This window comes from Nomia melanderi, chromosome 9, assembly GCF_051020985.1.
Source record: "Nomia melanderi isolate GNS246 chromosome 9, iyNomMela1, whole genome shotgun sequence".
Classification (NCBI taxonomy): domain Eukaryota; kingdom Metazoa; phylum Arthropoda; class Insecta; order Hymenoptera; family Halictidae; genus Nomia; species Nomia melanderi.
Genome location: NC_135007.1, coordinates 17,329,491 through 17,356,940, shown reverse-complemented (window position 1 = coordinate 17,356,940; position 27,450 = coordinate 17,329,491). Strand labels below are relative to the sequence as shown.

The 27,450-nt window shown below is 47.7% G+C and overlaps 1 protein-coding gene across 41 annotated transcripts in view; it reads right to left on the bottom strand.

Moving 5' to 3' along the window:
• The window catches only part of shot (dystonin-like protein short stop), a 109,498-nt gene that overhangs the window by 72,278 nt on the left and 9,770 nt on the right, over positions 1 to 27,450 (bottom strand). For 18 of the 41 annotated variants that reach the window (XM_076370698.1, XM_076370703.1, XM_031989174.2 and 15 more), the window contains exons 1-3: positions 22,113 to 22,279; positions 10,090 to 10,940; positions 3,621 to 3,682 (exon numbers count right to left, since the gene is read on the bottom strand). In XM_076370698.1, the coding sequence (XP_076226813.1) occupies positions 3,621 to 3,682; positions 10,090 to 10,348 (321 nt within the window). In that variant the 5' untranslated portion in view covers positions 10,349 to 10,940; positions 22,113 to 22,279. Of the gene's footprint in view, positions 1 to 3,620; positions 3,683 to 10,089; positions 10,941 to 12,200; positions 12,297 to 22,100; positions 22,281 to 27,450 lie in introns of those variants that run through there. The other 23 variants (XM_031989193.2, XM_031989196.2, XM_031989199.2 and 20 more) reach the window with 7 other exon arrangements.

Sequence of the window (27,450 nt, the reverse complement as noted above, 5' to 3'; positions counted from 1 at the left end):
ATAAATGTTCGATAACGAGAGGAGTAAACTGAACATCGATGATATGCAAGAATGGAGCATCGAGAGTATATCTGCAATGAATTTTAAGCGTATCTCGATGTCCTTATCAAGTTCCGCGGAAAATGTGAGGAATGCCACTATTCCTTTGTGGAAAATTTCCCGGCGAGAGTTCCGAGCGGAAAATCGTGCCGAGCGATCGAGGGTAGGTAATGGAACGCGGAGCGTGAGTAAAAGGGTGAGTAATGCCGTCTCGATAGGCGCCGTCCCGAGTCGGGCTCGAAGTGGCGACTAACACGGGAAGAAAATGAGCCTCGATAACCCTCGAAATGCCATTCGAGTTATGCTCGCGCCGCTTACGATCCGCTTACGAGCCTCCGACTACTCCCTCTCTCTCTCTTTCTCTCGTTTCTCTCTTTCTCTCCCTCCTTTCTCCTGCCTTCGCTCCTCTGCATACACGACTGACGAGTAACGAGAAAGCCACGCGGAGAATTTATCCGTGCACGATTGGGAACCGTCGAACCCGAACGTCTGTTCTGTATTTTGTTTCAAGCTGTCTCTTAGACAGCGGACCGCGATGATCGATCGACCTAGACGATCCGTTTCTATATCTGAAAATGGACGGAGAGTTATCGAACATCTTTCGGACGAATCGTAACGATAGAATCGGGCTCGAGCAATTGCGAAGCTGATTATTTTCGTGCGCGAGTTTCGTTCGATTAACTTCGAGTGTTTGATTAATCGCAAGTGTTTGACTGACTTCGCGAATAGATAATTTAATTATTCGAACAGCAAGAGATCGGTTTCTCCTATTATTTAAGCAATCGATAAATAATTCAGCTTTATAATAATTCAGCTATATATTGTTAAAGGGGAACTGCGTTCTTTTTGAAATTGGATTTGACCCACATCATAGATAACACACACGTTCGAGTCTATCTCTCCTGGCAAGGATCAAAGCTGACGTGTCTCAAATTGCAAGAATTGTTCTCAGTCGCGTGCCATATCGTCTGCAACGTCGACGATGTTCCCTCTCTCCGTCATTTTATTCCCCGACAGAGAAAAACACGTGAAAAAGAAGGAGACGGTCGAGTTTCGTCAGCGTTTGAATCGTCACTGGCATCGAACGAGTCACCGGCGTATCGCCGACGGCATCGTTTTTACCGTCACGCGGCTCGTTAACGCGAAGAACAGTGGCGACGGTTGTTCGAGTCGGTCTTTCGGTAGCTGCGATACTCGGAATCTCTTTAATCGATCTACGCAACCGAAAACCGAGCCAGCTGACGCTTCGAACAGCTCGCGGCCAGCCAATCGCGATATTACGCGGAGATTGCTAGGCGTTTGATCTTTAACTGGAGGCGGAACGACCGTTAAAAGCTTCCCCGCTAACTCGTTTATTGGTAGCTTCTAGCCCCTGTTAATGACGGGGGAGACAGTTTAGAAAGAGGGTGAGAGATAGGGTGGGTCGGTTAAATTGTGAAACGAGGGTGCGGAGTTAAGTCGATTCTACGGTTCCTATGATTCAGCTTTCGGCCGAATTAGATTCTTAATTGTGCGAAGGGTATCGATCGACATTTCGTTGCGCAATCTTATGAGAATCGTGTTACGAGACTTGGAGGTGTTTGTCAAACGGGATTAAGGAATGAGAGAAGACGGTGTTCAAAGTAATTTAACGTTGAATGAACGGAACGCGAACATTGGACACGAGAATCTATAAATTCAAACTTCTTCGACGCTAAACTATGCATGAAAATCCAGAAACGCTCGTTAACTTCTCCAACAATAATCTCCACGCAAACATAATCCAAAAATCCAGCTATCAGAGAATTGTTCGTTAGTTAACGTATCCGCAAACATCCATGCACGCTTCCTCCTCGGAAAACAGCCGCGCGAAACAAGTTGCGGGCTGGTCAACACCGATCGTGTCGATTTCCTCGATTCTCACCCACTCGATTTCCTCGTCGCGTTGCCTTCTATAGCCTCACATGAAATAATTCTCTCTGTCCCCTGCCACGACAGGGAGCGAGGAACACAGAAAACGCACGCCGTCGGTACCCACGCGCTGCCTACGTTTCGGTGTGCGGAAAAACTCGAATACGAACGCCCAGTGACACACACCCACGTGTGTGCACAGCGAAGCATGTTTCTGGAACACCCTGTACAGGGTGTTCCTTGCAACTTGGACAAGCTGTAGATAGAACGAAATTTTATTGTAACCTCAATGAAGTATAACCTGAAATATCGATACCATTTATCACTAGAATTACCAAATGAATCAAATTCATTTGTTTCAATTCTTTTGCAATTGTTAGAACAACAGAAGCTGCCCGAGAAATTACTAAAGTTGATTAATCGATCGAACGAAGTCTCAACTACGATCTTGGAGTTCCTATAGGAGAATTCGAAGGAATCGATTCTAATAGCATTTGATTTCTATTTGTAACCGATCGGAAGACAGCTTGTCCCAATTGCGTGGGACACCCTGTACGTGTGCGGACAGCCGCGTGCATGGTTACGAAACAGCTGGTTGTCCCGAGCGTTGCGCGTCGCTGGCTCTCGCCGGCGGCTCACACCTATCAGGTGTTCCGATACTCTCTCCTTGCGTCGGTTAGAGGCTTGGTTCTCGGTTCTAGTCCGCGAACCGTGGCCTACCGGCCTGTCTAAGGTCGGTCTAAAATTAGGATCGCTCGATAGTTCGAAGGAAGGGCCGCACAGCCTTCGAGGAACTACACCGTAGTTCGTTTGGCCAGGTGAGTTGTGGTTGCACCCCTAGTTCTTAGATAAGCTATTGAGAGCAATGGGTTTCGAGGAAACTTTTCGACTTGTTCCGACGAAGGATTGCTGAATTGAGATACCTAACGTAATACATAGACGCGAGTATAGTCTATTGTTTAAGATTAATTATTCGAAATAACGAGAGATCGATACATGGTATCCTTTTCGTCTCGTATTTCAGACTTCGATTCATAAGAAGCAACGAATATTCTCGAATGATGTAAAGAACCGATTTTCTAGAGCATCGTTAGTTCCGATAATTGAGGAGGAATGGGTCTAAAGTTCCTTTTAATATGAAACGAGTACAAACGCGCAAATGAAATCGACTTCGTAGAACAGGCGTCTCCTATAACAGCTAGACATCGTTTAAAAATGATGGACTATACCGAAGCTCTAGGGTTGGTCTCCGTTAATTCGAGAATGAAAAATACAAGGGTGTGCGCTCGATCGATCTATGGCACCCGAGACTGTCGCCGTTTCAGTCGTTCGGTGACGTTTTTATGTGGAGATCCGAACCATTCGCAAATAGGATACCGAGAGGATGGTTGCTGTAATAAATTCTGAGAGACCCAGAGGGGTTAACCCAGTTACACTGGGTCACGAGAGGGTTGGACACAAGTTATTAAAGTAGAATTCATAAAGCGAGATTAATCATTCTTTCGCGACTCGTAACAGAATAAAATAAAATACCAAAGAATCTATGTCATCGATCCAGGATGACAGTATAGACGAAAGAATGATTAATCAACCCTTTCAACGCGAGTACCTAAGATAAATTTCTATGAGAACCGAAACTGACACGGGCTACGGTTAGAATCCCTGTTCTCGCTGCACCGGAGGCGTCTTACCTTTTTCAGATGCTTGTTCACCCATTTGGTAAATGTTTTCTTTTGGATCGCGTCTCGTTCGTCTGCAATCAGAAAAGGTGGCAATCGGTTAGACAAACTTCGCCGATCGGGCGCGTTTCAAGCGAAAATTTCAATACCCTCCCGTAAAAAGGGACGGACCGAACGTAAAACGGTAATCAACTCCTTGCCTCGCGATTCGCTTGAAAAATACATTTATTCCTACAAAGTACGTTAACTTATCATTTTTAACAAAAGCAAACGTCTTCATAACGAACACTATTGTAACTGTGAAACAGAAAAATAGGTGACAATTATTATATCCAATTTATTCTAGTCGTCCGATTCGCATTTCATTGATATCGATTCAAGGCGATGTCGCTAACTAAAGGGGTGCAAACTGTATCCGAAATGTTCGGCCACGAGCCTGACGCAACATCGGGAGGCAAGGGGTTGAAATTGAATCGCATGTACATCGAAGATGGCGACGATCGACGCGAATTGCTAGGGGATCGCCTACGCGGTGGCCGAGCTGGCAATCGGGCGTCAGGCAGCGTCAGGCAGCCAGGCAGGCAGGCAGGCAGTCAAGCAGCCGGATAGACGGGCAGACAGACGGACAGGTAGGTGGTTTGGGATAGGTAGGTAAGTAGGTAGATGGGTAGGCAGCGTTGGGTGTTGATACGTGGGACGCGGGCTCCAGGTGGGTAAAGGAAGCAGTCGATCAGGCGGACAAGCGGGAACCCGTGCGCTGAAACTTCGAATAATCGCGGGGAGTTTCGATTAATTGACAGCGGGCTCTCTCTATCTGTCACTGTTCTCTTCCACGTCTACGACTGAGTGGCTCCGAATAACAGATAATACGAATATTTTCTCGATAATTGTTTACTTTCTCGAATAAACTCGCAATTCCTACCGTTCCGCTTTAGCTGTTTATTTTGATACGCGTTCGATGCATTTGTTCGAATTCTTGGACGAAATGCTGATACTGCAACGCGATTGACACGTACACCATGGTTACCGGTGAAATTTTTACCTAATTCGCTTGATTGAGTGACGGCTGTTCGATGGCATTTCTGTATTGTAAATTATGCTATCGAATGAGCGGCATTTGACAAGATAATCGTGTAATCGTAATGCCATTCGATTGGGTAATTTGATATTCTGTGTTTTATGCATCTTGTTCTGTGAAATCGGCCGGCGTTCAACGCGTTGATGAAGTGTGATTATTATTATACTTTCGCATCCGAAACCAACGATCTTCGAATATCTTGCTGTCAATGATATATAATATCAGTTAATAATATAATAATACTACAGATACTATAATGATATCCATAGCTTCATAAATATTAATTCACTATAGCTACGATCACAATAACGCTGAACTGTTCAATACGCAAAAGCCCGAAGTTCCGTAGCAATGATCGATCACGAAGTATCCTCGCTTTCTGATCGGATTTAGCAATCGCACAATCGTCTAGCTGGAAGGATTACGTTGATAGACGCCGATGTAAGCCGAAGATACAGTCGAACCTCGATCAATAGAATCGCGAGAGAAGACACGAGATCTTCGAGTGATAGATCATCGAATTTCCAAGCGAATAATTCGGCGCTTAAATGTTAAAAATAAGTCGAGATAACAACTGCGTCGTACTAAAATTATTACTCATCGTACAACTGATTTCAGTGCACTTGCTAAACGATATGAAACTGTATTCCCACGCTGAAGGGTATACGATTCAATTTAGGTGGCAATTAAAATTAGGCTACATTCCCCTACGTACTGAACGCGAGTCAAATCATTTAAATGGGGACGAAGACATTTCGGCGTCGTTCATTTCAAAGTTATCGAGGTTCAACTGTATCAAGTTCGACGACACACCGATCAAAATTGATCGAGTAGGAGGCGCTCGTTCCCCGAAGCGGGCGGCAATTAATTACGGCCGATTAACCGATTCCATCTAGGAGATGTACACCGTCAATGAACGGAGTCGAAACCGAGACGACCGAGTTATGTACTCGTTACGTGAACTCGCTCGCCGTCGCCGCGACGTTTCGAACAATGGGCCCCGGTCATACGATGTTAACGGGCCGGCGACGTCGCCGAACGAGAAGGACAAATCTATATTAGGCTTAACCGAAAGCTGCTGGGTTCACTCGTCTTTCGACGCGTCGAGATTTTTATTTCGGCGCAGACAGATTGAACTAACGAGTCACTTATCTTGGTAACTGCTCGTTTCTTCTGTTTCGTTGTGACACTTGCATCTAGTTAATTAGCCTTCTTCGGTTTAAAAATATCGTAAGGGAAACCTAAGGTTTCCTATTTCTATGAGGTCTGTCTTTGATAAGGTTTTATGGAACTAAGTAAACTAATCTAAGGGCGAATCTATATCAAGATTAATTGATCTTCGTTAAACCATGGGTAACTTGTAGGAAATATTCATTCGTTTCGATATAAATCAAATTCCTTCGCGTTTAATCAATTTTCTTCGATTCGAAAGTGGCAAGAGTAATTACGCCGATGGGATAATTATAATAAATTGCAGGATATAGCCGTAGGAACTGCCAGATAATCACTGTTAACCCTTAGAGTACTGTTGCTGTTGCTGTCGTTGAACATTAGCTCGGCAAAGGCTGTTATCATATAGCCTAGAGGTGCACTTATCCGCGCAGACACGTAGCTATGATCTAACGGCGGATATGCGGTTGGTAATTATCATTTCGATTCACCATCACGTAAAAATCTTCATGAACTTTCTAGTGAAATGTGATTTGTATCAATTGTCGGGGAGAAAGTACGAAATTTTAACCCCTACACTTTGGATCATTCCATGACCGTTCGTAATTTCACTTTTGTTCACGAGGATATTATTTATTTAAACGTTCGCGATTGAATTGCCTATTCATTTTATCGGATACCTTGGAATCAAGACGATAACTCGAGGAAATCATTCGGTCTTTCCGGTAGTATTTCGAACAAATAAACCGAGGAGTGTAGGCAACGTTAATTTTACAAGTAAAACACTTGACGTTTGCGTGCAAAGAGGAGAATACGTGTCTAATTTAGCCATTGTGGAGAGAGAAAAAAATAAGAGCCTATGTTTAACTATGTTTAACTATGCATTGCGCAACCGCTCGATAGTTTAAGACCGAATAGAAAGTCCCGGCTACAACGCTGGTTACTTTTAAATAAGCCAAGTATCCAGCCGTGTCTCGCTACGCATACTCTAAGGGTTATTCAATCGTTCTCTAAAAATCACTAACAACTATCCCATCAGCACCTCGCGCGTTTCTAAAACAAACCAGTTACCTTTAACGAAGCCTTTAATAGCCTACATTAAGGACGTTATTTCTACAATCTTACCACTACGGTGTACTGTCTCCATTTTACGAGAAAGAAACTGGGGACACCACGTGTATCGCCATTAACATTGAATACATAACATTAACGTTAATGCGAACACGTGTTCTTCGGTGTAACTAAAAAAGAACTATCCTACGCTGATTGCGTTTGCTACGCGAATGTTGTCTTTAGGAGAGTAATATAAAATAAACAAATCTAAGGAACGTTGTTTCATTACTCTAAGGTGTCCAATGTTATTCTATTAATCTAAGACACGTTATTTCCTAATGTTCGCCTAGGGCGCTATAAAAATTGCTCGGAGTTGATAGGCCAGAAAAATCGGCTGAAAGACTAAAGGTTAATTGGCCGGTTCGACGAGCGAAAATATAAAGGCGCGCGAGATTCGATCGAGTCGGCTCGACGGAAATATTCGACGCGGTGATCGTGGACGACGACCGGCGACGACTCGGAAGAGTGGCATACCGAAACATGTAATGGAGATAAATTGGGACAACGAGGACACTCGGGCGCTTGGAATTTCGGAGTGATAACCAGAGGAGCGAGCGGAGAGAAGAAGACCGCGGCGTCGAGGAGGAAGGAGAAAATGACAGAAACTTTTTCAGACACTCGTGACAAGGTGGACGCTCGATCGACACGATTGTTTATTGTCGACGCGCGATCATGGAGAAACGATAATGGAATCGCGGAGACTAACACGTTCGCTGTTTCACCTTCGACCGACGTTGCGCGCGCCGTTCATCGGAAAAAACGGCCCACGCCATTTTCCGAGTTTTCAAACGTTTGATCGTTAACGCGCTCGACTAAGTTACTATAAATAGAAAGCATGGATACCCTTCAAAATATTGCAACAGAAAAATGTATCGTTTCCGTTGTCGTTAATGCAACATTGTATATTTACAGGGAATACAAGGAACTGTATTCCTACGGATTACGTCAATACATTCGGATGTATTGGATCCGTGCTACTAATTTCGTGGAACAAACAGCAAAATTGCATTGAAACTAAGATTCTTAGAGAGTATTTACAACATAAGTATACGCGACACAACTGATTCGCGTTCCCGCTAATCGGCACGCGCAGCGAACGTGTTTGAGACGCGTGAGAACGAAGTGGAAAACGAAAACACGCGGAACAAGGAAGCAACCGTCGTTTCACGAGCGAGGGGTATTCGTCGTCCGAGTGTGAACGAGCACAGAAATCAAACGACAAAAGAAAAAAGAGAGAAAAAAAACCAGGGGAGGGAGAAAGAGAAACTTGTCACCGTAAAACACGTCGGACGTTTCGCAGAAGCGAGAGATCGAACGCAAACGATGATCGAACCGTGTGTAAACAGAGCGTACTGCGGTGAAGCCTCGACGGTCCGCGGTATTAGGCACACAAAGACACTTCAAAACGTTAGTGGATGTTAAAAAGAAACCAAAAATCCGTGTACAAAAGAATTCCGGGCGCGCGAGGCGAACGCGATCAACGGAATTCGCGGTGTTCCCGAACGGTGTGATCGAGCGTATTCGTGAAAAAAAAATTCCTCTTCGAGCCCGATCGACGCGGGGTCGTTTCCGGGACGCGACTCCGTTTCCGCGAGGTGGATTCGGGTCGAACGGCAAAAGGTAAACGACCTTAAAAAGCTACTTCCGCTCGCGGTGCTCTCTCGCGTCGGCCAGATACGAGCGATCCTCCGGTGTTCCTCTTTTCCGTGGGCCTCTTCTCACGGAACAGAATGCGATGCGCGCGTCTGCGCTCTTCCATTCGGTTTCGGAGCCGGCCACCGGGAAAACAGGGACGAGAAGGGTCGTTCGGTGAACCCGCGCGCGTCCAGTGTCGAGTGTCGAGTGTCGTGTAACTGTCGATCGAACATGGTTTCAACCCCTTGGAATTCAACGTCGCGGCAATCACGAATTAGATTTCCACAGCTGAATTTCAGACGAATCTAGTTTCCAATGTATTCCTCGATTGTTTACAGAGTTAGTTTTCTTTGCGTCTAAGTGGAAGCAAGACTATTTCACTATTATATCTCGTCTAAGAAGCGAGTATATTATACTTTTCGGGAGAAACGAACTCGTACGTTGGCGAGAAACAGAAATTCGACGCGCGAATGCTTTAGCTAGGTTACTATGCACCGTGTATTCCGAGGAATAATGAAATTTCGTGAAAGTTTTTGTTACGTTCTTTTGCCGGGCAGCTTTGTAAGTGGACTGGAAATGTTCACGCGAAGTTTCATTGCGTTACGGTGTAGAAATTAGAATCGAAACGCTCTTCCCGTACTGGAAGGTGAAACTTTGAACGTGGTATTAACGAATCTTGATAGATCGATCAATGGTAAGCTGTATTAATATTCCGTGTAAATATTGAATAATACAAAAGGACGAAATTCCCGATCTATGTACAATCGTCGAAGCCAACCGTGCAACGTTATCGCGGTCAACGGACAAGCCATCCCAATTGAATCTCTCGAACCCCTTCCCACAACAACGGGAACACCAAAAATAAATCAACTCCCACATAACCATGAAAACCTCCTTCTCCCGGTTACACGACACCCCGAACACAAATCTCCGCACCTCGTCTCGCGTGTCGTCCGAAAACGGGGGATCAACTATAAAAATGAAGCTGAAGCGTGTGCTCTATCGCGTGACAAAAATGAACAGAGAAAAAGAAAGAAAGAAAAAGAAAAAGAAAAAGAAAAAGAGAAAAACAAAAGAAAAAAGATAGAAAAAGTGTGAAAACCAACGAGGAATGATCTCGGATCAGAAAGATCTCTTCGTGGAAATGGAGCAGAGGTGAATGAGGTAACAGCGAACAGAAAAACGGGGAAAGAAAAAGGCAGAAAACAGAATTCGATCAACGAGGAAGAGTCTCTCGGATCGAATCTAAAAATCTCTCGATGATGGAAGGGGAAGAGTGAAGTCGGTGAGGTAACAATGAACAGAGACACGTGGAGAGATAAAGAACACGAGATGAAGATCGACGAGGAAGAATATCTCGGATCAGAGAAATCTAAAAATCTGTTCGTGGAAGGTTGGGAGGGGGGCTGAGGTAAAAAGACAGAGGGTCACGGGCAAGGTGTATTTGGACTCGGTCCAGCATCGGCATGCCAACTCTTCACCTACCGTGCGCCTCGATGAACATCGCCCAGCAACCCCAGAAACCCTGCGAGCTGCCGGACCGATGTTCTGGGTCGGGGCCGTTCGCGCGCCAGTTATCCTGGCGTTCCATCGTCCACCAGGTAAATCCGTGTTCGCTCTGACCTTTGAACTTGGACAGGGACTCCTCGTATCCTCGCTGCGAGCCCTGCTCCCGGTGAAGCTCGGCGACGGCGTCGACCGGATCGAAGCCGAGCCTGTCCCTGTAATAGGCCTGCGTGGACATCTCGTGTTTCTCGCTTAGTTCTCTTCCACCTCCGCGATTCTCCTTTGCTCTCTTTATTCCTTGGTAGCTTGGTGATCAACGATTCAAATCGAATCGATGCTTATTGTTGAGACCGAACAAGAGACCGGCGAGCCGTCGACGATCATCGGTGAACGTTTCGATTCCCCGAGCTTCGATTTTCGCAGAGCACACCGCGACGTTCGCTGGTTCCGGTCCCTCCCGCGGATTTCCGCGACGCACGAACACGTGCTGCGCGTTTCCGGATACACTGTCTTCCTGTTTTCGTTGGGTAGTTCGATTCGGAACTGTACACACGCGAGCGACACTCTTTCCTCGGTTCGATGCGGTCGTTTGATGTTCGGGTATTCACTATTTCGCGGGGCGATATATACGGTTCACCGTCGTTATTTCGTGTTATGCGTTCGTGAGGATCGGTTTCGATATATGGCACATCGAGTCGAGCAGTCCACTCGTCCCTTTCGGAAGCTTCGATGACGATTCGATCTCGAAACGGTCGATGATCCTTCGTTTAATCTTGTCTACACCTCGGACTCTCGTTTCTTTTCGTCGAGGCTGGTCGACGCGCGTTCCACTGCCGGTACAAGAGAAATAAACGATCGATCGAGAGCCGACGGTCGGGAGAAGGATATCGCGGAAATACAGAGACAGGAAAATCGCGAAAGTTCAAGGCAACCGGAACAAGGGGGACCGCGTAAACTCGTCGCGAGAGATAGAAAAATCGTGAGAATCCGTCGCGCGGAAGGGAATCGCGGAGATTCGTCTCGGGGAACACTGACAATGGTCAAAGCTCGACGCGGAAGAAAGGGAAAACGGTTGTTCGGCTTGAAGGGAAAGGGAAACCGGCGAAAACCGTTGTCGCGACCGAGCAGGGACGCTACACGCGCGGACAATGCGACGTAACGACAAGAGCGACGAACGCGGAGGAAGAAGAGGAACGGCTAATTTCGTGTCCCCCCTGTCGGTTCCTTTCGTCCGTTCGTCCGTCAGGCTCCAGACACGCTCGCTCGCGAACCTTAACGAATCAACGACCGAATTTATCACCGCGGCGTGCGCGCGACCGCTCGCCGTTCCTGCGGCCGGGAAAGTGAACCACCACGGCCGCCGATCGGTCTTTTCCGCTGACGGGCTAGAGCTGCTCACCCTTTGCCCCGGGATAGGCCTAACCCGACGAGAAAGAGGGAGAAAGACCGTGTCCGAGTATATCTATATCCGTGCGCTCGCGCGACCGTGTGCGGACGCGGGAGACGAAGAAAACGACGACGACCGTCTAGGCCTAGCCGGGGCCAATTCTCGGGAGCCGCGTCCGAAGAGGAGGGCTCCGAGGAGACCGGCGATTAACCCCTTAACGCTAGGCGCCTATGCCGCAGGCGGAACGCTCGGATGTTTCTCTGTCCGACTGCCAGTGGAAGAATTTTAGAAATGATCAAACTTTAGGCGCCTATCTTTCAACCGAGGAACATTCTCGTGTCTTTCTTCGATAGACAAAAGTGCTACTAGTAGAACTCTAAAGCTTGCTGAGAAGCGTCGATGAGTGAAAAATTAGACAGAAAACTACACACTGCGAGTCTAAAGAAATCTGCTTCTGATTCGACACGGAATCTAGCATCTTCGTCTACTCTTCGGTACGTAATCCTCGTGCGATCGATTTCAGAGCATTCCGGATCGTTTCAATCGACAATCAAAGGGTTAATTAGCTTTTCGAACAAGCTACGATCGGATCCAGTTTCGCTCGGGTTTAAACGTATCGAACGGGGAACATGCGGACGAACGGACAGGCGGACGGGAGGAAAGAGAACGCGCGTCTAGCGAGAACCAGCGAGATTCTACTAACGAACTCGCGAAGCAACGACCGGCCGGGCTTCCTCGACGAGCGAACACCACCGGCGAGCCGCGATCTACCGAACTGACGGTCCACGGAGACGACCGGTGACTGCGAGACACACGCGGTGCCACGCGGGGAAACCAAAGACCGCGCGGGGATCTCCCCATATGGTAATGGAAGCAATGGCATGTGGGTGTCGTCTTCTGGATCGGAGCGAAAACCAGCGGCGGGAATTGCAACACACCTTGCTCGCTCGCTCCGTCGCTCGCTCGCTCGACCAATCGAACCACTACTCACGCTTTTTACTAATATTCTATTTTGTTCTTGCGTCAATGATCGCCTGCCTGGAGTCGACAACATTGGTCTCGTTTCAAGGATATCGCAACGCTGACATAACGTTACTTTTAACGTCGCGTGTGAGCGGAGGTTGGCACGGTGTACAACGCGATCGATGATTGGTTTTAGATCGATTAACTCGATTTGAGAGTTTATTTGAAATAGAAAGAGTTGAGAGTCGATCGGAGTCAGTGATTATGTGCTATCGATAGCGATTACTCGTCGAATTTCATGACAATTGAAGTCGCGTTGGATAGTTCACATTCCATTTTCCTATTGCTCTGTGATCCGGTGATAAGAATTGGCAGGAAAGCGAAAGGTTCACGGTTAATGCGCCTGAAATCTTCCGAGAGTAGTCGTATCAAATACCCACTTGTCCATGCTAAAACAGCGGAGAATATCTCGTTTGAGGGGAACTGTCGGAGAACAGTGTTTCCATTGAAACCCCCCAATTTTCGCGTGAATAAGAATCTACGGTATATTACTCGAATTATACGGAATTCGAGGCGTGCACTATGATCAACATTCTTCCTCGATGCACCGTCGAATTGAACGTATTAAGTTCTCGTACGAATAATTCTTAGGAAATCTGCATATTGATCTACAGAGAAAAGAATGAACATTTTCGACGCTCGATGTTATTCACTTTCGATCGTGATAAGGATTCGCGTTGCGTGCTCGTTTCCTTCGACCTGACATTCCATTTTAATAACTATTACAATACGAAAACGCTATGAAAACGAAAATTCTTCTGGCAGCAATTTCGAAGTTTAAAATAATTGGTAATTATTTCTCGCTCGATCCGGCATGTGAGAAAATCCGATTGAACTGCGTGAACTCTAGGTTCCGAGCGGCGATTGGACTCAGCGGTGAGCACACCTTGGGCCGGCTGAGCCCGACTCGACTTCCCAGCCCCCGGTTCCTCTCTGTTTCGCGTCTGGTCCGACGGAATTAGATGCGAATAGAAAATAGAGTATCGCGCGTGTCACGCGCCGTGCGGTGTTACGCGGCCCTCCGCTTCTGACCGTGTCCGTCCCTCCCGTTGCTTAGACGACCGTGTAGAAAGTTCGAGAGAAAGCGTGCAAAGCTGAGCCGCGCACACCGGTGCGGGCGCGTAACACGCGCGAATGGACTGTTTAGAACGCTTCGGAAATAGTTTTCAATTGTTTTAATCAGCTACTAATAAGACAGGCTACCCTCGGTAGCCAAAGATCGAATCTTTGAATCTGCTGATCGAAGAATGATCGAGAAGTGACGAATTGGGATTACCTTGAGATTCGTGAAATTTCTAATAGAAAATAATAGTAGAACAATGGTAAATTGTTAGTGATCGAAGCATTCAGTGATCTAAGTAGCTTAAGTTTCCTATAATCGAAGTGTTCAGTAGTCAAAACCTTCGGTAATCTAAATTTCCTGTAGCCGAAGTGTTCGATAATCGAGGCTTTCGGTAATTCTACTTTTCAGAAACGTAAGCTCGCGATAACCCGAGTTTCCAATGACCTAAGCTTTCAATAATCCAAGTGTTCATTAAGCCGGCAGGTTACCAAACAAAGTTCCCAGAAGAAAAGTGCAGAAAAACCGGATGAATCGGAGGATGATGCATCGCCGCAGAAGGCGGCGGGTTCGGTTCGCCTTAAGAAGAAGAACGATTCATAAGAGACGGAGCCTGGTGACATCACGACTCGCGCGTTACACCTCTCTCTTTCTCACCTGGCCACTCACACGCCTCCTACGATCTTTCGGTGAACGATACGCGGCCTTCTACAGCGCGAGACGCTCGTAGAAAGGTAGCAATCGGTCTCGGCTGACATCGAACCGCTCCGTCCGGTTGCTGCATACGAAATGTCCTTATTCCGACGCCGGGGACCACGTTTTATCGCGCGAGCGAAAAGCCTCTCGATGGACTCGGCCACGCTCGAATGGACACGGCGGAACGCGTTGGGTATGGTTCGAGGCCCTTTTGCTCCTTTCGTGATTCGTATTTTAGTGAACGTTCTATAGAGACATCCCACGCGAAATCGATTACCTTTCATCGGGGATGTAAGGGATTTCGTTCGAACTGAAATACGACGCGGCACGCGTGAAACTAGCGGACATTCGAGTCGTCGGTATGAACATTTCGGATTTGCTTCTTTAAAATATGAACCATCGAACCTCCGCATTCCGGAAGATGGGCTTGTGATTTGGAAGACATTCTGCACCACCGAAAACAATTGAAAATACGGAAATCGGATCGAGTCGTCTCAATTATTATTATTCCACCCCTTTGGGATCGTGGAAACACGCGTCACCCTTTGGCGAGTAGCACTGGAATTTCGGTGATCGTCGACGATCCACTACGTAACAACGGGAAGAAGGAAGCGCGTGGTTCCAGAGGATCGGGGATCGACTCAGGGGATCGGTATAACGCGAGTCGCAGAAGAAGGGGCCGGCTCGGCGGCATTCTTGCGGCGACGGCGTAGCAGCATAACGGGTCCGTGTAGCCGGCACTACGCGGAGGACTCCGGAGGGCCAGTTGGAAGCGGCCGAAGGAGAGACTCTCTCCTATAGTTCGGTCAACCTTGAGTAGCACGCGGCCGAAGCGCTGTAACGAGGCAACGGGCTCCTTTTCGCCTCTCCTTTCCACCCTCAACCCCCTTTAACCCTTCGCACTCGGAGGTGATTCTCAGTCATCGCTTGATTCGATGTGTAGAATTAGAAAATCTTATGCACAATGCCGTCTATAGCCTGAAATTTTGATCGAACTCCCAAAGAAACAACTAATTAACAAAAGGAAAATATTGTTTCTTTCGTTCACCACCGATTTCAAGGTAAGCGTCGACGTGTTAACAGAATGACTGTCGCTATGCTGCCAAATTGCTCGAAAATAATTACAATAAAGAATTTCACGTTGAATGAAAATATTTAGTAACGCTAATGACTAGATAATAGTGTATTCCCGTCTCTCTTTCTCTCTGATTCGGCCGGTTCTCCAACGGAAACCCCACCTATCTTGACATCTCGTAACACATCCACCTCCGCTAACTTTTTCCTTCGAGGAAAGAAGCAACGTTTTGCCTAGAATCAGTCGTGGGACACGTTTGCCCTACTTAATGCAATTGTTTGGTAATTTTAGGGGTTGTGCGTGTTCGTTACGATTTGATTGGCACTTTGTGCGTTGATTATAGGCTGGATAGGTTCAGGTATAATGCGAGTAATCGAGGTTCCACGGCTTGCTACCGTTTACTTAGTACTCTAGATTAGTAGGCTCGAATCAGCGGTGAACGCAGACTGAACGTGAAACCTATGTAGAAATATCATTCAATTTCCATCAGCTGGAGGTAACTGGATAATCGTATTGGAATGCTGAATCTTTTCCTACCGAGATATAATTGATGAACCTAGACTGTAAAGGAGGCTGAAGTCTAATAGCCCTATCTTCTTTCACTTAGAATTTCTTGGTACAGTAAAGAACACACACGAGAAATGAAAATTATTAACAAAGCGTCACGAAGAAACTCGAACATCAACGAACCCCAGCGATCAAAGGAAACGGATGAAAAAGGAGAAACTAAAGAACCAGGCAACCTCTTTAGCTCCTGTTCCGTCACGCTAGTCAACTCGTCACCAACTGACAGTGCGTATCGACAGGTTTATCATGTCGCCCCCAGGAAACGCGGGTAATTCTAGAGGCAAAGGAATATCGATTACGGATCGCGACCTTTCGAGATCGCGAGATCATCCAGCCGTGTCCTCTCGCGCAGCCTCGAACTTGATACGGCCGCGCTCTCCGGCGCGAGCGAGCGAGCGCGCGCGCGCGCTTCTACCGATCCTCTCTCGAAACGAACGGACTCGCTCTCCCGGGCCTCCGATTCACCGAGTCCTTGAGGATGGCCTCCGCGGATGGAATTCGCGAGTCCCGGGGCCACTCGCGTCTCGTAAATCCTCCGCCGACCTTTCTCGAGATGCGAGCGAGCCGGCTCGACCACGAGAACGCGTTTCGGACGATAGATTGCTGGTCTCTAGACGATACGGGCTGTTTTCGATGGAGTCAAGGTAAAGGAGAGACTCTCTCTGGACGAGCTGGAATTTCAGGATTTTCTAGCGGACGGCCGAGTGTTTCGAATATGAAAGGAGTCGCCGTGGGTTTTGAAGAATTTTGCGATGAAATATGAGAAGTCTGCATTTTAGGAATGTGGTCCGAGAGGCGTGGAATTGGGAGATGAAATTTGAATGATAATAGATTCGGAGAATCTATATAATTTGACCAAGTAGATGTCGCGAATACGTTGATCCTTAATTTACCGTTCTCGATAACTTGTAACACTCTCAACTTTAACGTCTAAATGAACTCGTCTTGCAACGAGGCTCAAGGCGAGATCGAACGAATCGGATAGAATCGAATGTAACAAGAGGACTTTCTTGGGCGAAGCACAATGCCAAACGAAGAAGCAATAAAACGGAATCCGGATATCGAGACTGACTCGTTACATATTGAACTTGATATCCCATCCCTAGCTCTCTAAACTCCGTTCCTTGTTCGCGACGCAACTGAAACTGGTTTCCGAGGTTGCGAACGCGACGGCCCAGACCCGCGTCGGATCAAATAAAAAATTCGCCGCGACGACGACGGCAAACAAAACGTTCCCCGAGGCGGTCTGCACGCGAGACGCTTTGTAATCGCGTCGCGGGTACGAGGACCCTAGGAGGTCCTGCCTCTCGTGGAACAAAGTTTGTCTAGGACCGTGTAATTCTGAGTCAACGACCCTCCTAACTCGCGATGAAAAATGAAAAGCTCACAGAAGGGCAAACGACCGAGGGAAATTAGAGGATAATGGCGTCTGCGACAACGAGGATGCATTTAAATGCACTCGTCGAAGAAACGCTGCGGCTTCAAACGATCGAAAACGTTTATTTTAATACAATAGCCGCTAAACCGATGAATATATGGTATAATGGAGATTCAGCATTTCAAATTAACAGATATTTAAAACTTGAACTAAACTGTGAGACACGGCAAGTAAGATCAATTGACATTCGAAGTGTGAAACAGCAGGAATAGCACGGTTAATCTGAATTAGATCGAAAAAGACAAAAAGGGGTTGAATTTAAATGCAGTAAGGCACCGATGCAGCCTCTACCGAGCAGCTAAAATGCGAAAAAGAGAATCGAGAAGCAGGGTGAGTCACTTCGGACGGCTCGCTTATCGCGCGGCCAGTTGTTACGGCAAACTGCAATGGCCCTCCTCGAAAAGCTTACTTGCACTTTCGCGGGTCTGTTAACGCGACAACCAAATACGGCTTTCGGCGCGAACGCGACGGAGGTCGCGGCTACGAAGGTGGGGACCGGGATACACTAACCGAGCGGGTAGAAGGAGAGCGAGATTGTCGGCGCAGCGATGGCGAGGCGACACAGTCGTCCAGGCCGAGAACAGAAGAAAAAGCGCCGGGGAAAAGTTGGAAACGAACCCAGTATCGGACCATTTCGAGGAAATTTCGAGAACGTTTCCAGAGTAAACACTGGGCATTCAAAATTTGTGAATAGTCAACGAATACTACATAATTCCGTCTCTTGTTAATGATTCGAAGAGTGAGAACATTTGCAAATTATAACATTCGCGAGCTACGACACTACGAATCACGAATTTCGAAGCGAACAACGTCGTAAAGATTAAAACCTCGATAACACCAAACACAGCACTCCTCGATTTCACAAGAATTTGTGTTGTCGATTACTAAATGCCATTTTCGCTATCGCGCGTTACATGCTGAATTAATAGAATTAAGCGGCAATCAAGTATATTTATCATACATTCGATACATCAATCGGATGACTCACCGAAAGTACATCGATCAAAATTTCCAGCGCAGAAAGAGCGCAGAATCGGAGTGAAATCAGTGAATCATGCGGTGAACGATAACTATATCTTGCCCGCAAATAAGATTCCGGTCCCAGCTATGGGGACCTTCAATGGTGGCAATAAAAACGACCGTTCCATTCTACCAACCCCAAAATGACGGGGCTTTTCGTTATTTTCAGGAGAATTTCCCTGCGAACGCTTCCTATCTAGAGTGACCTAATCTGAAATGTTTCCATTTCCTCGAGCCCGCAACGGAGAAACTTATTTTCAACGAAAGATTCCTCATACGAGAAGCCTTCTGTACAGAATCATTTGATTCAACGTTCAAATCAAACTGCATGAAACACGAGAACTGCATATTTCGAGAAAAACCTTTTCCTACAAAAGCTTCTCGACTAGAATGAGTTAGTCCGGCCTGAAAACGGCGAAAAAGGGGAACGAAGCGAAGAGAGTGCAGAGGCTACGACCGATTCGGGCCAGAGAATAGGTCGATCGGACCAAATTAAGAAATTCCAGGTACGCGGCAGCCGGCCAAGCCGACGGACACAGCGGAGGAGAGTGTATATACGTGATCGCGTCTCGCGAAGCCGGTTTGTCATAGAGCTCTCGGGCGCGCGCGCAAGCGGCCTGCAATTATTACGCAATCCCCGTATTCGATGAAAACGACTTTCTTCTTATTCACTCGCCGCGAAAACCGCCTTCTATCCGTTAACGCGCGGCGGCTACCCTCGATTATGGTGTAACGCGTCGCGTCTTCGGTATTTCGAGGCTTTTACGACCCTGCGCGGCTTGGGAACGGTGTTTCTTGGCTCTTCGAGGCTCCCGGCTAGAGGCTACCTTCTTTTTGGAGGAATTCTAGTTGGCTTCTCTCGGCTGCACTTGTTTTAGACTGTTTCTCGAAGATGCAGCCGCTTGGATACTCGATTTCCAATATATCTTCGGTCGATTCTAACGAGTAGGCGTATCGATTGATGAATATAGATACTTCGATCGATTTAGTTGCACTTGCAAATAGTCTACTAAATTGAAAATTATCATATCTCGTTCATTAGCTACCAACCCTGTACTTCACGATTCATTTCGTCGAGAGTTACATTAATCGCTTCATTGTTCACGATTTCCCAGCACGAACATAAACTACCCATTCATCGTCCTTGTGCATTTACTGAACTCACTGGTAAATATTCGAGAAGGAGTTAAATTCCTTAAACAGATCAAGTGTTTAGCGGATCAAGGAACTAATTGGTGTCAATGGGTTGATCCAACGAATACACGAAACAGTCTAACAATCGAGTCTGATCTTAAATAAACTCGGAAAGAGCACTGCTCTATCCGCGAGACCCCGGGAACCTCGCATCATCCTCAATCTTTCATGCAACGAAGCTCCTTTCCCTGCTCTCCCGACCCATTCCAGCCGAGACTAAATTCCTGGAGCTCTGGAGAGTCAAATGGGACGAGACGATCCCACGGACCCCACGTCCGAAACGTTGCCTCCTCCTAAACAGAGTTCCAGGAACCACCTAATAAACGAGACCGAGGGATCGAAGAGGGGATCGAGACCAGCGATCCCAATCATGAATGAACGATAGAACGATAAACATCGGTACACGTATTCCCCGTTCAGTGAATCGCTGCTCGGCACAACACGCTTAAACCGCTCCGTGATTATCAACAACGCGCGCGCGGCGCCGCGTTAATACGCTAAATGCCGTCGGGGTCAGCGGCGACCCAACAGAGTCGAATCACCGTGATTCATCCAACTGGACGATGATTATTTGATAAATTCCCTGTATTGAAGATCATTTGGAAAGTCGATGCACCTTATCCATTTATTGTAAACACGATTAATTCTGTTGCGACGATTGCTTATCGTGTGATTGGTCTTTTTGGCAGGCACTGCCTCACACATCTGGTGTGTAACTCGTTTCGAATGTTAGAACCGTGGAGCGGTTGAGGTGACTCATAGTTTTACATAGGAAAAGAATATAATTATGTCGAGTTACTATTTCTCCAGTGAACAGATTTTCGATCTACAAGCAACAATTTCTCGCAGAAGCAAATTTAGAACTTCGATGAATCGAAAACGAATATATCTAAAATGGACCATATTTGGCGGTTGTAGCGTGAAAAACACCGACACATGGCCAGATGAACGCCGAGGAATGATAACGCGACTCGATTGAATCGTTCGATACTTTTGCATGATGCGTAAGTACTTCGTTTCGTGAAATCGTCCGGCATTCGACGTGTTAATAGCGGCGGGATCGTTCCCCGAGTGGAAAACGAGCGAATGGGCGAGCAAGAATGTGTATACGTGATGTGCGAGTGTGTCATGTTGAATATAAGAAAGACAGAAATGTTGTTTGGGGGACGAGGAAGGAGGGACACGTTAGTAGCCGGGGACAGGGGAACGGAGAACGAGCAGGGAGGTGCCACGGGGAGCGGAGCGTGACTCACGAACGCCTCGTGTTTTGCTGTCGGGCCACAGGGGGTTCGACGAAATTTCTGTGCTGTGAATACGGTAGTCCCCTTGATGGACGCATTCCTTTCGGCCCTGCAGACTTTAATATCATTCGGACGAATTGAGATTTTCATATCGAGTCCCCCGATTTCAGGACTGACGTTTCGAGATGGCGAACAAAGCGTAGCAGCGATAGAGCTAACTACTGCTAAGACGAATAACTTGTTCACGTCGATTTTGATCGACGCAATTACACGAATATCCAAGATCTCGAACATCGACTTTTCTGGGCACAATGGAATAAAGCTGCTCCGATAAGAATAGCACTAAAGAGACTCGTAAAACTGAACGTCAATAACAAACGAAGAATTCGCTACACGGTTACGCGTCCGCCGAAAAAACCTCATGAGACGCTCGACCTAACGAATTCGTGTTTAGAGCTGAATGAACCGTTATCAGCCCACCATCGCGACATCAAAACAAAGCGTACAACATCAACGTTTCCTATCGGAACTTGCCAACAACATCACGCAACCGTAACCAATAACGTAAGTCCTCTCGACGGGCAAGCACGTGTCACCGCGCGTAGAAAACACCCACGAGGAGGCATCGTCATCGTCGGAAACCTAGATTCTTCTTGGTTCACCAACTCCCGTCTCGCTAACGTTTATGCAACGCCAGGCAGGCCTCGTTATCACCTGTACTGGCGCGTGTTTGCTCGCTGGTTCCGTCACTCGACGATCAACGCGATTAATCGGCACGTAACCGTTCGCGCGGGACAGAGACGGACGCGTCGCAATCTACGGTGACGGCCTTAGAAGTTGCAGCACTTCGAAAACACGAGCAGTATCCGAGGTATTTGCATCGAGGAAAGCGTACTCTGTTGGGCAACCAAAACAGTTGACGCGATTTTCGGAATAAGAACTAAACATACGCGGATTCTATGAAAAAAGAAGGTTCTATTCATCGAAATAGTCACCTTCGCCGAACATCGATTACAAAACGTTCTTTCGGGGCAGCTACCGAGCGCACAACCTCGTTGGCTACCCAGTATTCAAACGAATCACTTGAGCGTCTTTCCTCAATTTCCGATTACGTTAGACGGAAGCTCCGAAACAGAAGTATCCATCCAGCAAACCTGGTAGAAGCTCGCACGTTTATCGAACGAAATAAACTAGTCTCTTTGAAGAATGCTGCAACTTCAGTGGCCACTGGCGACGAAAGAGAAGAAACGAACGCAAGGACAGGCGAGAGAGGAGAAACAAGAGGATACCGAGAGACGTACGCGGACACTGACGAACACGATCGGCGTGACCGACCCGACTGACAAGACACCGCGAAGGGACCCGGAATGGTTCCGACCGTCGGCGCACGGTACGTGGCACTGGAATTCCGTCGCGGGTAGACGCACCGCGACGCACAACCGTTGACGGAGTCGACGCGCGTATCCCGGAACCCCGCCGTACGACACACCACGGGGGCCCAGGTAGCCAGGTAGCAAAGGCAGAAACCGCGGGTCGGCTCGGCTCTACGGGAGGACGGAGAACGGGGGGGAGGGAAACGGAGAGACACGCTCGGTCTTCGAAGGAAGAAGACGGAACGGCGTCGGAGAAGGATGAATGGGAAGAAGGAGCGAGGCTGGCTGGAAGGAGTGAGGAGTATGTTGCTTTTCGGGGAACGATGATCGAACGAGGACAGGTGACGGGAGAAGGAGACCGAGGAGCGATTCGCTGGAAGGAGCGAAGAGTGTGTTGCTGTTCGGAGAACGAAGATGGAACGAAGACAGGTGACGGGAGAAGGAGATCGAGGAGCGACTGGCTGGAAGGAGTAAAGGGTATCTGAAATTTGGGGGAAGAGGACCGAACAAGGACAGGCGACGGGGGACTAAAACGAGAGGCCGGGAGGATCGGGAGAACGCTGGAATGAAGCGGAGAGGAAAGAGGATTGCCCGAAGGATGAAGAGGGGGGGAAGAATGAGGAAGAATGAAGAGAGACGACGAGAAGGGAGCAAGAGATCACGAAGAGGTGGATGAAGGGAGCAAGAACATCGATGGAATTCGAATGGAGCTGAGGGAATGTTTGTAAGAAGATGAAGAGGATCATGAAGAAGAAGAAGAAGCAGAAGAAGAAGAAGAAGAGAGGAGGGGGAAGAATAAGAAGGAGAAAGAGAAGGAGGGGGAAGAGCGAGCGAGCGGCTTGCGAGTTGGAGAAGACGCGATTTGCCGCTCCGTCGTGTAGAGCACGTCGCCTCGACACAGACTGCGCCGGCCTGGACAACTGCCGCCCACCCAGGCTGCCTCTACCTCGAGCCTCGAGGTTCCAGAACCTGCCTCCTTCCTCGCCGACCCCTGTCTGCCGCCTCGCTCGTTCGTACGAGGTCTCTCCGTCTGGCCAACGCCGCGCCACGAAGTTACCGCTCCGTTTCCATCCTTCGCTTTCACCGTCCGCCGGATAGAGAAGACCGGCGATCGGGGATCGGGGGTGAAACCGGCAACAAGAATGACGAAAGGGTGGGGGAGGAGAGAGGAGAGGCGAGAGAGGACCAAGGGACACGGCAGGTCTGCGTGGTAGGGACCTATACCCGAGAGAGGCATCTGGCTCTTTTTGACAGCGCTACGCGTAGAATAGGCTGCCGTTACAAACAGGTTCGTAGGGCAGGTCACGTAACCGCGGGAGTTTTGAAATTCGATGTGGCCTGCCGCGGCGGGTTTGGCGGCGGGTTCGACGGCTGGTCGCCGATACGCGACTGTGTGGATCTAATGTCCGAGCGTTTGAACAGACTGACTGCCACTCGAATTTCAGAGGCACGGTTTCTTATGGATATTCGAAATCGAGTTAACCTTTAACGCAACAGAAGTACCTCGAGTTTAGTTATTCCGAATAGAGCAGAAACTAAGAAGTCGAGATTCTTTATACCGATTACTCTACTATCTTCCTTATATCTCATGTATCTAAGAAAAATCGACTCGATACGATACCAAGAAAATTATGTCCAAGTTCGTGTAAAGAACGGTGTCATCCAGATGCAGGTGACGTGCCAGTCAAAGTGTTAATCGATCGCGAGAGTACAGCTATTACCTTGCGCTAACAGCCAGGGACCATTACAAAGAGATCGGTTCGTCGCAGCAGAGGCATTGACGAATGCTTTTTTAAACAGTACTTCCTATACTCCTCGCCGCAACGAAACTGCTACGATCTACAGTAGGTCAAGACTTAGTATTGCCGCACTTGGCCGATTCGTGATTGTTTTAAGTAACGCGATGGCACACCGACGCATCGAGCGACGTGATGAATCGACGCGATTTTCATTCAGCTCGGGTGGACCACCGTTACCGCATTCGTTATGGACAACCGTGCGACGTGTATTACGATCAGATTACGGATCTTCGCGCGGGTTGCCATTTTCGTAGATTGTTTTATCAAGATCGAAGATAGCGTCGATAACTTGACCGATCGAGATTACGAGAATAATTAATTTCGCCAACTAGACAGTTGTTTATACTGGCTACTACACGAAGAATCGAAAATGGAGAAAATCGTCGTAACGGCACGAGAAACATGGAATAAAACGTTGCCTATGAAAGTTTCAAACCTTTTCTCCGACGTTGGTTCTGTATGTGGAACGTTCCCCGTTGCCCGCGGCTGGCTATTACAGTCACCTTGTATATCAGACCGTACCGACTAACGTGGTTCCTTATCGCGCCGCCATAATCGAACCCTATCTCGTTTATAATTCGAAAACGAGCTCGCAAATTCTCAGCCGTGCGGTTTCGCGGTTCGTGCCGCTCACGCCCGTCGCTCGTCCTCGAACGATTCATACGGGAATTACATAAATATTACCATTCCCGCCGTTTCGATCCGTGCGATCGCGGCACAATTTGCAGCTTCTTATCGCCGACGTAATTTACCAATGCGTTCTCGTCGAGTGTTCAAACAACTCGGTCACTGCGATCGTGTAAACTTCACACGAAGTCTCTGAAATTTCCGAAGTTCCACTGGCGTAGCCTTTTCCTCTGTCCGTCCGTACAATTTTCCAAGAACTGCTATACGTTTCTAGTCCACTGAGTATCTCGTTTATCTCTGTATCCCCCGTAACAATTCGAAAACTCGAAGAACACATCGAAACTCGTAGAAAAATCCCCCACAGAAGAATTGTTCGCGATGCGCGGGTGAAGGTTCCGCGGTTCCCAGTGACGTAGAATGAGAACAACGGACAGAATACACTTGGCGAACTGTCCGAGCAAACTGTGGTAGACAAAGAGGATTCACGTGCAAAAGCGCCAGGCTGAGATGACCCGGTCGCCGAAGAGGCGAGGCTCGCGCCGCAGGCCTCTCCTAAGCGTGAGAATTCCCGCGAACCTGGCGGCCGGCCAAAAGCGGCTCATTTTTTTCGTGGTCGATCGTTGGTAACGTCGCCGATATATATTCGCGGACCGGTTGTTTATGCGCGCCGCGGGCCCACGGTAATCGCGAACACGCGTGTCACAACGCGTAAATATGCGAGCCACTCGCCACCTCAACACTGAATCCTTGCCGGCCGCGAAGAACGCGACCAGCCCGGCGGTGTTTATCTTATCAAGATAAACGATAACGGTCCACGTCGTATAAACTCGCGAGACTTATCTGGCTGCTCGAGAGGATCGAGAGGATCGAGAGGATCGAGGGAACCGGCGGAGTACGGTGTTTGTCAGAAGCTGTCCCGCGGACTCGTCTGTTTTCGGCGCGACCCGGGACCGGCTGATGATCGGTGGACCAAGAGGTCCGCTGTCTCTAATCACGCGTGTCAACAACGTCTTTTGAAAGTGCCGCCACTTAGCGCGTTCGGGACGGATGGGGGCGGCAGCTTTCGAGAGCTAATCTCGCGGTTACTTTGGGAGCTACGGTAGCGCCATGGGAACTAGACACATCGGCGTCGACACTACTCCATAGCTTTGGGAACTGAATACGAGTCGCTCAGAAGCTGATGCTGTTAAGTCCAGAAAAGAAAAATTGTGGAAATTAATATTTTGGCTTCTGAAACGATCACACGACATATTCGGAAGCTACGAGAAGAAGAGCTTTATGCGTTGGTTCGGACACTATAGTATAACATTGAGAACTATGATACATTGTTGCTTTGAAGTGTACACTGACCAACGAAACCGTTCAATTCAAAGTTCGTATAAAGTCTACAAGACAATTGAACCCCTAATGTTGATTTAATAATAATGATTCTACGTATTATATAGCTCACTTACAAATGATCCGAATGAACGAGCTCTCGACTAACGCTCGAAAAAATCAAAACACGTCTCACGTTATCGAGAAACACCAGGTCACCCCCATTAGTTCACAACGTGTTAAGGGCCCACTCGAGAGCCGGGGAGAAATTCACGGCTCGAGTGACGGGAAAACGAATCTACATAAATACAAGCACTCAGACTTGTTATCGAACAAAAAAAATGGCGTCCACAGGAGATCCCTTTTCGTTGATCGCCCAAGGCAACTGATCCCGTTAACGACCCCTCAACGGGAAATTTTTATTAATTTTTTCCGAGCCCATAAAAAACCGTTTCGCGCAGACGCTCATTAACGCGCTGGAGTCTCGGTTAATTGATTTTTAACGAGCTCCTTATCTAAATTGATTATGCAAACGGAATTTTTGTATCGCGGTTTCGTCGGTTGACCGGCTGATAATGCTTGAATAGTTGGTTATAGTACATATCGTCTAGAGTTTATGATGAGACTTCGGACGAAACAATTTCTTGCAGAAATAGTTCCTATTTCGCAGTTTCTGTATATTTACAATGTAAATATCTCGTAGAATTTTAAAACAAACACTGCCAACTCTCCAAAAGTTGAGCCTGTGAAACTGTAAATCCACCCTTTTCACCGATCGATCCTCGATAACACGATCAATTACAGGAACGAGGATTTCCAATTATCGCGAATAGATCACCGGCGACAGTCTCACGAGCGAGATTAATCGAAATTGATATGCAGGATCGGTAGACGAGGATCGAGCCGCGATCCTCGCGATCGTTCAGTGCCTTATGGCCCGAGCCTCGGCAGGGTTGCTCGTTTCCCACTATCTAACGTTATTTAGTAATGTCTATTACATATTCGATGAGCTCGGAGCAGCGGTTCATCGTTCCCCGACTCCGTGACCTGGATCTCACCTAACAGCATTTTTCTGTTACTTCGGATTTTTTTCTCTCTCGATTCCTCGCGCTCTCTTTCCTTGTCCCTCGTTTCCCCCCTCGGCCGGTTGGCAAGTTGACGCGCATTCCTAACTGTACACCGATCCGAATCGAAGATTACTACTCGAAATATATATTAAAACGTGGAATCCCCCATGGAAATTTAGTTCGCCCGCGAACGCCGATACTTTGACTTCACGTTTGGGCCCGTATCTAGCACCCTCGGCACGTCTCGCTGTGCCTTCACGTCAGAACGGTCGAATCGAAGCTACGTTCGACCATGAAGAACAGTGAGTATCGACGAGGACACGTATCGAGAGCAGTTTCAAGAGTGGGTGAGTAGAATACCTGAGGAACCATTCGCGATTTTTAATTGATCACCTCAGAGGTGGTTAACCCGCTGCCTCGTGATATCGTATCAGGCTCGTGAAGAGTTCGAGCGAA